This window comes from Labrus bergylta, chromosome 11 (genome assembly GCF_963930695.1).
Source record: "Labrus bergylta chromosome 11, fLabBer1.1, whole genome shotgun sequence".
In the NCBI taxonomy this organism is placed as follows: Eukaryota; Metazoa; Chordata; class Actinopteri; order Labriformes; family Labridae; genus Labrus; species Labrus bergylta.
The window spans coordinates 29,937,555-29,950,054 of record NC_089205.1 but is presented as its reverse complement, the minus strand read 5'-3'; the positions used below and the strand labels follow the sequence as shown (position 1 = coordinate 29,950,054).

General features: G+C 44.2%; 2 protein-coding genes across 2 annotated transcripts in view; both read right to left on the bottom strand.

Annotated features, from left to right (window-relative positions):
- exoc3l2b (exocyst complex component 3-like 2b) overlaps positions 1-5,439 on the bottom strand; it is a 54,293-nt gene extending 48,854 nt beyond the window's left edge. Inside the window, exon 1 of the mRNA XM_065959917.1 lies at positions 5,393-5,439. Coding sequence (XP_065815989.1) covers positions 5,393-5,424 — 32 coding nt within the window. The 5' untranslated portion in view covers positions 5,425-5,439. The remainder of the gene's footprint in view (positions 1-5,392) is intronic.
- A 1,798-nt stretch (positions 5,440-7,237) lies between these two features.
- Positions 7,238-11,454, bottom strand: LOC110003590 (claudin-1). Its single transcript, XM_020659159.3, has 6 exons — positions 11,306-11,454; positions 10,142-10,413; positions 9,647-9,811; positions 9,154-9,235; positions 8,397-8,513; positions 7,238-7,665 (listed from the first exon to the last, which is right to left on the bottom strand). Exons 2-6 carry the CDS (start codon positions 10,356-10,358, stop codon positions 7,569-7,571), a joined length of 678 nt encoding a protein of 225 aa, XP_020514815.2. The 5' UTR covers positions 10,359-10,413; positions 11,306-11,454; the 3' UTR covers positions 7,238-7,568.
- Positions 11,455-12,500: the final 1,046 nt, after the last annotated feature.

Below are 12,500 nucleotides of genomic sequence, written 5' to 3'. Positions count from 1 at the left end.
ACTGTCATCCTACACACGTGTGTCCCTGGTTCAAGTCCGACCTGTCTCCTGTCCTGCTTGTCCTCACTCCGTCCTCAATCAAACTCTTCTTAAAAACAAAACAAGGGAGAGAACATGTGTGTGTGTGTGTGTGTGTGTGTGTGTGTGTGTGTGTGTGTGTGTGTGTGTGTGTGTGTGTGTGTTATCTTGAGCATTAATCAGAGAGGACGTCTTCATTCGGGTCTCTGTACCGTGGAGAGAAATCTGATAGCTTTATCTCACTGCAATCTTTCCCTCCTTCTGTCTGATCCCAGAATGCTTCTCCATGAGGGCTGTTACATCACACACACACACACACACACACACACACACACACACACACACACACACACACACACACACACACACACACACACACACACATCCACCCTCCACTGTCTGCTCAGTGTCGTTCATCAGTCCACTCAATCAACCTGAAAAGTCTCCACAGTTTCCCAGCACTCCCCGACCTTCTTTCAGACTCTCATCCTGAAGCTCTGCAGGAACATTCAGCTCGATGTTAGTGTGTTGTAAGAGTCAAGGTCAAAGCCATTACACAGATTTGAAATCAATCCAGGTGATGCTTCATTCTGTCTCGATGACTCTACATTAAAGATGCTGACAGATGAAATCGTCTCTGAGGCTTCACAGTGAAAACAGAACATGGAGGTTTGTGTTGAAACGACTGTTCAAAGGGAATGTTGCACAGCTGAGTCAGCAGCTGCAGATATTTATAAAAAGAGAGTTTCTTGTTTCTTCAGGTCAGTGGGTCAAAGAAAGAGAAGTTAGTACAGTCCAGCCCAAAGAGATTAGCTGAGCCCCTGAGTGAACGCGCCCTCTGCGTTAGCGACAGCGCTAGCAGCTCCTCCGCCGCGGTCCGATCAGATTTTGGAGCTGACTGAAAAAGCTGTATTAAGAAGTTATTGTAGCCTCGGGTTCAAATGCCCTATCCTCTTTTCATTTCTGCCATCCTGTTTTCATGCAGGTCCGGGTGTGGGTATGCAAAGTCCAGCATTACCGGTCTAACTTTTAAGGTCATTTGACGCGCCCAAAACGTTCACATCCCACACACAGGGGTTGACCATTCTGAGAAAGGGAAAGGGCGGGTCCGTTACATTTTGAAATAGGCAACTAGGTTAAAAAATCTGACCTCAGTCTTTTGCTGCATGTCATCCCCTTCTCTCTCCTCCCACCATGTTCTGTCTCTCCTCAGCTGTCCTAGCCATCAAAGGCAAAAGTCTTAAAAAACTAAAAAAAAACTTTTAAAGAGGACATATCCCCCCCTCCTCCACCTTTTCAAACAGTCCTCCTCCACCTTTTCAAACAGTCCTCCTCCACCTTTTCAAACAGTCCCCTCCTCCACCTTTTCAAACAGTCCTCCTCCACCTTTTCAAACGGTCCTCCTCCACCTCCACCTTTTCAAACAGTCCTCCTCCACCTTTTCAAACAGTCCTCCTCCACCTTTTCAAACAGTCCCCTCCTCCACCTTTTCAAACAGTCCCCTCCTCCATCTTTTCAAACAGTCCCCTCCTCCACCTTTTCAAACAGTCCCCCTCCTCCATCTTTTCAAACAGTCCCCTCCTCCATCTTTTCAAACAGTCCCCCTCCTCCACCTTTTAAAACAGTCCCCCTCCTCCACCTTTTCAAACAGTCCTCCTCCACCTTTTCAAACAGTCCCCTCCTCCACCTTTTCAAACAGTCCCCTCCTCCATCTTTTCAAACAGTCCCCTCCTCCACCTTTTCAAACAGTCCCCCTCCTCCATCTTTTCAAACAGTCCCCTCCTCCACCTTTTCAAACAGTCCCCTCCTCCACCTTTTAAAACAGTCCCTCTCCTCCACCTTTTCAAACAGTCCTCCTCCACCTTTTCAACCAGTCCCCTCCTCCACCTTTTCAAACAGTGCCCTCCTCCACCTTTTCAAACAGTCCTCCTCCTCCACCTTTTCAAACAGTCCCCCTCCTCCACCTTTTCAAACAGTCCCCCTCCTCCATCTTTTCAAACAGTCCCCTCCTCCACCTTTTCAAACAGTGCCCTCCTCCACCTTTTCAAACAGTCCTCCTCCTCCACCTTTTCAAACAGTCCCTCTCCTCCACCTTTTCAAACAGTCCTCCTCCACCTTTTCAACCAGTCCCCTCCTCCACCTTTTCAAACAGTGCCCTCCTCCACCTTTTCAAACAGTCCTCCTCCTCCACCTTTTTAAACAGTCCCCTCCTCCACCTTTTCAAACAGTCCCCTTCCACCTTTTCAAACAGTCCCCTCCTCCACCTTTTCAAACAGTCCCCTCCTCCACCTTTTTAAACAGTCCCCCTCCTCCACCTTTTTAAACAGTCCCCTTCCACCTTTTCAAACAGTCCTCCTCCACCTTTTTAAACAGTCCCCTCCTCCACCTTTTCAAACAGTCCTCCTCCACCTTTTCAAACAGTCCCCTCCTCCACCTTTTCAAACAGTCCTCCTCCACCTTTTCAAACAGTCCCCTCCTCCACCTTTTCAAACAGTCCTCCTCCACCTTTTCAAACAGTCCTCTCCTCCACCTTTTCAAACAGTCCTCCTCCACCTTTTCAAACAGTCCCCTCCTCCACCTTTTCAAACAGTCCCCTCCTCCATCTTTTCAAACAGTCCCCTCCTCCACCTTTTCAAACAGTCCCCCTCCTCCATCTTTTCAAACAGTCCCCTCCTCCACCTTTTCAAACAGTCCCCTCCTCCACCTTTTAAAACAGTCCCTCTCCTCCACCTTTTCAAACAGTCCTCCTCCACCTTTTCAACCAGTCCCCTCCTCCACCTTTTCAAACAGTGCCCTCCTCCACCTTTTCAAACAGTCCTCCTCCTCCACCTTTTCAAACAGTCCCCCTCCTCCACCTTTTCAAACAGTCCCCCTCCTCCATCTTTTCAAACAGTCCCCTCCTCCACCTTTTCAAACAGTGCCCTCCTCCACCTTTTCAAACAGTCCCCCTCCTCCACCTTTTCAAACAGTCCCCTCCTCCACCTTTTCAAACAGTCCTCCTCCTCCACCTTTTCAAACAGTCCCTCTCCTCCACCTTTTCAAACAGTCCTCCTCCACCTTTTCAACCAGTCCCCTCCTCCACCTTTTCAAACAGTGCCCTCCTCCACCTTTTCAAACAGTCCTCCTCCTCCACCTTTTTAAACAGTCCCCTCCTCCACCTTTTCAAACAGTCCCCTTCCACCTTTTCAAACAGTCCCCTCCTCCACCTTTTCAAACAGTCCCCTCCTCCACCTTTTCAAACAGTCCCCTCCTCCACCTTTTTAAACAGTCCTCCTCCTCCACCTTTTCAAACAGTCCTCCTCCACCTTTTCAAACAGTCCTCCTCCACCTTTTCAAACAGTCCCCTCCTCCACCTTTTCAAACAGTCCCCTCCTCCACCTTTTTAAACAGTCCTCCTCATCCACCTTTTCAAACAGTCCTCCTCCTCCACCTTTTCAAACAGTCCTCCTCCACCTTTTCAAACGGTCCTCTGTGGTCTAAATGAAACATCTGTGCTGTGCTTTGGTCAAAATATAACATGAATCAAGCACCAGAGGAGGTTTGTGACCCTGTATAAACCAGCTCTCTCAGAACGCTCCGTTTTGGTGTGTGTGTCTCTTTAAATGTAAAGAAGATTTATCAGAATAAGTCCTCTTGGGTAACTTCAGGCTCTGACTGAAGTTTCATTTTCCTCCTGTCACTGGTTTCTGAAAGTTTCTTGGAGATCAGAGAAACGAAACCCAAAACTGTGAATGTGTAGGAAAAGAGAAATCATCACTGGGTAAATCTTCTTTGAAACATTGCTGATGTTTACTCTGCTTGTTCCTCAATCCACTTCTGTCTTTCTTTTCTTTCAACACACTTCGTCTCTCATGTTTTCAGTTCATCTGTATTTATTTTAAGTTACACTCTTTTTGTGTAACTTAAAAATCATACATTCATTTAGATTTTCATGATTTAGAGAATCAACAAAGATAACTGTTGGTCTCTTTGTGTGGTTCGATCTGATTGTGATAATTTCCTCTGTTACGATGAACGCTTACGTCCATCATTTCAGTCTCCTCAACCTGCCGCTTTGCATTGTGGGAACAGTACACGAGGGAGACTGGTCTGATGCAGACTGCAAAATGTTTTCAGAATCAGAACAACATCCGGGTATGTTGCATACTGAGTACTGCATGTTGGCCAAATGAGTAAAAGCTACCAGAATAGTAGACAGTAAAGTGCTGTAGAGTGCAGTAAAGTGCAGTAAAGTGCAGTAAAGTGCTGTAAAGTAAGGCAGTAAAGTACAGTAAAGTGCTCTACAGTAAGGCAGTAAAGTGCAGTAAAGTGCTGTAAAGTAAGGCAGTAAAGTGCAGTAAAGTGCTGTAAAGTAAGGCAGTAAAGTACAGTAAAGTGCTCTACAGTAAGGCAGTAAAGTGCAGTAAAGTGCTGTAAAGTAAGGCAGTAAAGTACAGTAAAGTGCTGTAAAATGCTGTAAAGTGCTGCGTAACAGAGGAAATTATCACAATCAGACCAAACCACACAAAGAGACCAACAGTTCTCTTTGTTGATTCTCTAAATCATGAAAATCTATATGAATCTCTTTTCATCTTTTTTCTGTTGTTTACTTCCTCATCCCAAGACTGATAAACCAGCTTAGTCTAGTATACTGCAGAATAACCACAGACTGGCGGTCACACTACATACTATTGTCCAACTCAGTATGCAGTAGGCGGTATCCAAAACAGCCTTACTTTACTGCATTGAAGTACTTCTGTTTACCGTCTCTTTGCAGCACTTTTCCGCCTTAATGAACTATACGTTTTGCATGTCTTTAATCTGCAGATTTTTTCTTCCATATGTATTAAATTTAACTTACTTGCTGTAAAGTAAGGCAGTAAAGTACAGTAAAGTGCTGTAAAGTGTTTACGTTCATGTAGGAAAGCTCAGAGACGTTGTAAAAAGATGACGTGTGGTTCATTACATAAGTGCACAGAAACACAGCTCAGTCACAGAAACAAAAGGCAGTAGACTTCATGGTCATATTTCTCCCACAAATGAAGAGGAAGTCTGACTCCATTAATTACATAATGATCACTTCCTCCTGTTACCTTACAAACACTCGACTTAAAGATTTACGTCCTCAGGATCATTGTTCTCTCTTTACCTCACCGGTCTACAGCGTCGTATTCAGCTCCTGCATTTACAGCTCACACCAATAATATCAAGAGCAGATACTTCTAGTGGACACACTTTGATCCATGGCAGATGATGTTGCAGACTTACGGCCCGTTTACCTGAAGCTGCGATCGACCGCAACGATCCACAAACAACATCCAAATGTTCCACTTAAATCATAAATAATAACACAGACACACTCGTTCACACACAGATTAAATTAAACAGCTCTTACCTTATTCTGCTTTTGTAAAGCTCAGTTATCATCCAGAAGTTCTCCTCAAGACTGTGACATCTCTGCCACAGTGTGTGTGTGTGTCTGTGTGTGTGTGCGCGTGTAAGTGTGTGTGTAGAGTCCAGATGTAGAGCTCTTTCCAGTAGTTCCAAAGTGTTCCTTATTGTTATTTTTTTGGGGTGTAATCTTTATATCACATACAGATGTTCTCCTGCTCCTGTCACATCTGTGTTCTGCTGCAGGTTCCTCCTCTCTGCTGGGTTCTCCTTGGTTCTGCTGGTTCTGCTGGTTCTGCTGAGTTCTGTATGAATGGCTTGCTTTCTGTCTGTCTCCTCTCGCTCCTCGTTGGGAGTTCTGCTCCTTGTTTCCTGTTTGTTTTATTTTCTAGCTGCATCAGGAAATGGTCATCTTTTCCTCTTCCTCAACCCCCCCTCCCCCTCCCTCCCGCTGACGACCCCCAGCTAATACACACACACACACACACACACACACTACACCCTGGACCTAGTAATGGGACAGGTTTCCGTCACTTAAGCAGCAGCGCCGCCTGCTGGAGCTTTTAGAGCCAGCTGCCACATTCAGCGGCGTTTGATACGATCAGACACACAATTACAAACACATGCATGTTACATTGCAGGTACATTATGCAACATGTTTATTTCTGCTGTAAAGTTAGACATTTTCACATGGGGCTCTATGGGGACGGTCACACTTATTGGGACAGCCTCTAGTGGACACTGGAGGAACTGCAGCTTTTTGCACTTCAATCTTTTCTTAATCCCTGGAGGAAGTCATTGGTACAGAATATGTTTCTATAAGACGTGTTGTTTTTGATGGAAGAGATCTCTTACTACTGGCCTTGAAACTGAAGGAGTTTGATTGGTTTACAGTTGGACAATAATGTGTAGTGAGTGAAATGATAAAGTGACCTTACTATATGATTAGATATTAAAGGCAAGGTTGGTAATTTTCTAAAACTAGCATGATTTTGAAAGTAGCATTCCCTCAGTGCTTCGTCTGCACCCACCCCCTCCCAGGAAGTGTTCAATACAAAATAGATATAATAAATATAACTAGACTAGACATTTATCAAATACCTAAAAAATTGAAAAACAATATAATCTGTGATTTCAGTTAAAAATGTAAATTCTGTTTTCATTCATACTTACTTCTTTCCCAATGACGCTTGTTTAACAGTCATCAAAAGTCTGATTAGAAATCTAAACTGACAGGTGACTTAAAGGTAGAATGTGTGACCTTTTTGATCCAGTAGATGAGCTCCAGCATGAAACCAAAACAAACTGCTGCTAGGCCACGCCTCCTCCATACTGAAGCCTCCGCTCTCCTCCATAGACACACCTCCAACCCCTCTACACTCGCATTTGGATGAAAGAGTTCAGAACAAGCAGGAGACAAAATCATCCATGCCTCCAGCTGCAATCACCTGTGTCCTGAATTGTTGTGTTAGCATGCTAATGTTAGCTCTCTTTAGTTAGCTTGTAGCTTCACATTGTTGTGTTAGCATGCTAATGTTAGCTCTCTTTAGTTAGCTTGTAGCTTCACATTGTTGTGTTAGCATGCTAATGTTAGCTCTCTTTAGTTAGCTTGTAGCTTCACATTGTTGTGTTAGCATGCTAATGTTAGCGCTCTGTAGTTAGCTCGTAGCTTCACATTTCATGTAAACTGACACAGAATGAGCGTGATGTAAAAACTCTTACTAACATCCAAATAATCAGTGAGTATGTTCTCGGTATGTAAACACGGCTCTGACAACAACACAGCCAGCGGGACTCGAGCTTCTCCCTCATTGTAGACAGTCAGGACTCAGAGACACATTTACACAGGACACACTTTATGATTTATTTATGGGTAACATGTCGCACATTCTTCCTTAGAATATAATTTGTGAAAAGAGAGGAACAGAGGAAAAGCTCTCACAGATGAATGAAACATTTATTTATAAAACACAGATAATCTTCACATGAACAAACAAAGACGGTTTGGAAAGTTTGTTAATCTCATAATTCATTTTTTTAATGTTTTTATTTATTTGTCAACTGTGACATGAAGAGTACAAAAGATTTATGAGAAATCAAAGCACATGTGCCTTAAGGAAATACCAATCGTGGTTAAAAAATGTTGTCTAAACAAGTTGAAGGATCTGAAACTGCGGTGTTCAGACGTAAGCTTTGGAGCTGCCGCTGTTGGAGGCCGGAGCTGCTCTGTAGATGTTCTGTCCCTGGCTTGTCTTGGTGAAGTTGTATGAAAACTGTCTGCAGGAAACCACAAAGTACACACACGTTACACAACAGAAATACACAGTGCAGTCTGTTTAACTATCCTAGATGATACAGAGTGACCATTCTATCCAAAACCAGCCATCATCAATCATCACCTTTAAAGGTCCAATCAGTGAGATGTGTAGAGAGGTAAATGATAAAGGTATCTTACTCTCTGATCATTAAGGAAACATGCTATGTTGAAGTGCTGGCTTCTCTAACAACAATGCAGCAGCCAGTATGTCCTCCTTCTAACTTTAGATTCTGCTCCTGAATGCTCTGGATTTGTTTGGACCAGAGAAGGTAGGCGCTTTTAAGACACCCCCCCACACGGCCGTTTTGGACGCCCCTCGGTTTGTCAGATATGAGAGCAGTTATCAGGTCAACAGGTGTTGCAGCGATGGAAGCGGGCAAGAGAAGTGGTTCAGATAGAAGTGATTGTACCCGACCTAAAAAGCCTCTGCATGTTTCTAATAAGCTCCACGAGCAGAAACGTGCTCAAACTAGGATCAATATTGGAGATGCTTTTGAAAAATGGTTAAAAACCAGCTTTTCTGTGTTTTATATGTTTCTTATTTCGTTTTTATGTTTAATTATTTTGTTCAGTTAAAGAGGGTTTAGTGGTTCTCTCAGGCAGTGGAATAAAAAAACTAACTGTGTGGGTAACAAGGCCCCCCTGTGGACAAACCCCAGTACTGCCCCCCTGTGTGGCGCTGTATGTTTACCGTGGGGAAGGAGGGGCGGGGGACGTCCTCCTGCAGGAGCAGCAGAGCATCGATCCTCCCAGTATGGCCAGACAGGAGGCAGCCCAGCCCAGATATAGACCAGTACCCAGCTCGAACCTGCAGCAGTGACACACTCATTAAAAAAGTAGATTTATTGCGTTAGTCCGACTAAAACTGGACTTTTAAAGTACATGTTAGTCTGACTGATGGAATTTCTCAAAAACACACCCAACTAATGTGATGGGGGGTGGGGGATTAACTCTTACATGTTTGCACCTCAATCAGAACCAAACAGGACTACACGTTCTGAGCATGTTGAACTGCTTAATTGCGTAGCATAGCAGAGGTCATGTTGTTGTCTGCCATCAGATATGACCATCAGTGAGAGGGATAGCGTGCATCGCATTTCAACCAAAAGTAAAGCCGAGAGCATGTACGAACTGTACAGAGCTGAAGACTCGTACATGTTTTCCCCATAAGAAATACGATCCCCACTTTGCGGTTGGATCACTTGTTAGCTAGGTGAACGGAGAGTAGGTCCATTAGTAACTAGTCTACAGGGGGGTCACCTACTGTTGAGGAGTTGGACATACCATCAATAAACAGATTCTCCCTTGGTTTTTTGGTAAATTGGGATTTATTGGGATAATTAGATAATAAACAGTCAAAGTGAGTTCTAATATTAGCTCAACTTTACTGTTCAGGTAAAAGTACTGAGTGAGTGAGCAGGAGGTCACACACACAAACACACACTGACCTGACTCCTCCGTAGAGCGGGTCGTAGAAGTCGTGGATGACTCTGGCGGCGTACCAGGACACTGCGATCAGAGTGAAGACACCTGGACAGGTAACAATTCAAAGGTGGTTGGTCAATCTGGGTATTTTATACCACAGAATGGCCAGCGGTCATGTGATTAAACACTGTTCACAAGAAATAAAACATGCATTTAAAAAGCATTGTGAAGGTGTCACTCGCTGGGAAAACAGGAAAGGAGGGGCGGGAGGAGCTGAGGGATGAAGGGGGTGTGTCCAAAGAGAGCGTTTGTTTTGGTCTGAAAATCTGCTCTGAAAGTTGCAAAGTAAGCCTTCAAAACAATTAGCTTAGCTTAGCATGACTCAAACCATTGGCTACATCCAGAGAAGAAGTGGAAAAAATGGAGAATGATAAACAACCCTTGTTTTCTTCAAAGACTTTGACACAGATGATCATTTGAGGTGTTAAATCAGAGAGGAATCATGGAGTCACAAACCTGACAGGATGAACAGGATTCCTCCGGCCAGAGCGATCTGCTCTTTGACGTGCTCAGAGGTTCTGCCGATCTTGGTGCACTTGAGTCCAAGCACAGAGACGATGATGGAGGCCAGACCGACCAGCAGGGACAGAATCATCAGAGCTCTGCACGCCTGCAGGTGGACTGTAAAAAAAAAAATCAAAAATCACACTTTACAGAGTTTCATTGCTGTTTGTTATTCCACACTTCCTACAACCAAAGAGAGATTTCTCTCTTTCTCTTGGACCTCTTGGGTCCTATATGTCTTGCATATTCCCCATGAGTCCAAAGTTCATCACATTGTATCATATAGTTTCCCATCTTGTCTCATTGCATCATATAGTTTCCCATCTTGTCTCATTGCATCATATAGTTTCCCATCTTGTCTCATTGTATCATATAGTTTCGCATTCTACCTAGGTGTGAAAGTAGTTAAAGTTCTTGCATGTGTGTGTCTGTAAGATGAGTCCTCACCCGGCAGCCCGAGCACCGTCTTGAACTTGATGCACTGAATGGAGCCCATAGAGGTGGCGGCGCAGCTCATCCACAGACCCTCAAACTGCCACTGACTGCTGCTGACTGACTCGGCCTGACTCCTCACCTTCCACACCTGAGAGGAGGTGCAGCTGGACTGCAGACACCAGGACACCACGCCCAGAAGCAGACCCACCACCTGCAGGCCCACCGCCATGATGCTTCAAGTCCCCCCCTACAAACACACAGACACCTGGAACAACCCGGAACACCTGGAAACACATTGTGTTTAGCTCACACATGGTCTGCTTTCAGTTCCAAAAAGCAGCAACCTCCAGCGCCAACAAATGAAGTTAAAGTTTTAGTGGATAAAAACTGCAGTTCCTCCAGTGTCCACTAGAGTCTGTCCCTGACCTTTAACCTCGGGGCCGTGTTTGTGCTGTTGGATTTGTTCCTGTAAATATCAGACTAATAATCTGTTTCTCTGTGAGCTTTAATGGACTTACAGCTTTACATGATCTGATTTATCTGATACCGCCTCACAAACCCTCAGGCTTAGTTACAACTGCTGTCTCTTTAAGACCCCCCTCTCGACGTGCACACTTTCTTCAGATTGGCCAGCTCTCTGGAGACCTTCAGGGGGGCAGAACGCTGCAGGGCTGCTCTCCAGTGCTGGGAGAAGAGAGTCTATGTGAGGGTCTTACGTAGAGGCTTGAAGCTGTCTGGTGAAATACTTGGTTTCATATCGGGGACTATGGAGTGATTTACAGAACAAGCTGTTTAGCGCCCTCTGCAGACTCATCCTGGGATTACTCCAACAGGTTTACCTCATGATCTGAAACTTTGCCCACGTTTAGTTTGGACATCCAGCATTGAAACACTATGTATGAGTTTAAAATGGGGATCAGCAGAATAGGTCGACTCTAACCTTTGATAAGGTAGCATTTGCTAACCGCTCACTTCTCTCCAGCCCCCCCAAATATGGTAACTTCTGGCTCCAGGAAAACAATTGTGAAATCAAAGGTTGACGTCAGAGTGGCTCCATCCGTTACTCAGAGACTTTTGTTTCATACTTCATTAATCACAAATCAAAAGATTTCAGATAAAAAACGATTAGTCCTTCCTACCAGTCTGCTTAATATTCCCTCAGATTTCAGTTCCTACCGTTCTCCCGGATGTGAAGTCTGAGGTGTTTTGTGTCTCTTCTCTTCAGCTGTGTGTCCGCTTCGTGTCCGTGATGTGGACAGTCTCTGCGAACCTGATCTGATCCTCTGAGGTCTGCCGGTCTTTAGGGTCGATGAACTCAAACCAGCGCTGAACACACAGAAATATCGACGTACGAGAATCCCAGAGTTTCACCTCTGACTGTGTTTGCTAGCAGAAGGTTTCAGGGTCCTGAAAGTACCCCGACTCACCTGGAAAACCTGATTTAAAACATCTAAAAATCACGCTGGAAATGTTTCCGGTTCATATTTGATTGAGGTTTTTATTTTATGTAATCCTCTTCTCTTTTTATCGCTGATTAATCAGAATGAGTTGATGTGATTTTGACCAATAACAAAGCAATCAACACAATCACACAAAACTGTGTTTGGGCAGCGCAGGTACATTTAGTGTTTCTTTGTATCTTTGACAGCTTTCAGTATTTATTTCCATGTTTTTTGGTGTCTCTTAAGTTGCATCTACACTTCTTTTGGACCCTCTTGTTTTTACTTAAAGGTCGTGTCATCATGGCTGTTCTGCTTCTTTCTGTGTTGATCTGTTGTTGCCATGTTGGCTCTCTGAGTTGTAGTTTTGTGTTTCCTTGTGGTAGTTTGTGATCTCTCTGTTGCTGTGGTTGTTTTTCATCTCGTCAGTTTTGAAGCGGAGTAATGTCTCAGAAGCCTTTACTAAAAGTATATCCGAAGAGATTTTAACAGTAAATAAAGTTCTTATTTCCAAAGCAAAGATAATTGATTGATGGACTGTGTTCAATAACGGTCAAAGGAATTTTGATTAATCTCCAACAGCTGCATGAAAGTGGAGGTTTTATTTATTGTGATTGATGTTGAAGGTTGGGCGCATTAAGCGTAAAACATGTCAATATTCACTTGTTTGGGGTGCCGGTAGCCTAGTGGTTAGCATGGTATCCCATGAACAGAGGCTGTGGTCCTCCAAAGCTGCAGCCTGGGTTCGAGTCCAACCTGTGGTGTGTCATTCTCTCTTCCTGATTTCTAACTCCATTGACTGTCCTATGTCAGAATAAAGGCATAAAAAGCCCCAAAAGAAACCTTAAAAATGCACTCGTTTACTTGCTGTCAAAATTTCCCTCCAATCAACGAGTAAACAAGTACAATATTGTTTATCAACTTACTGTGAA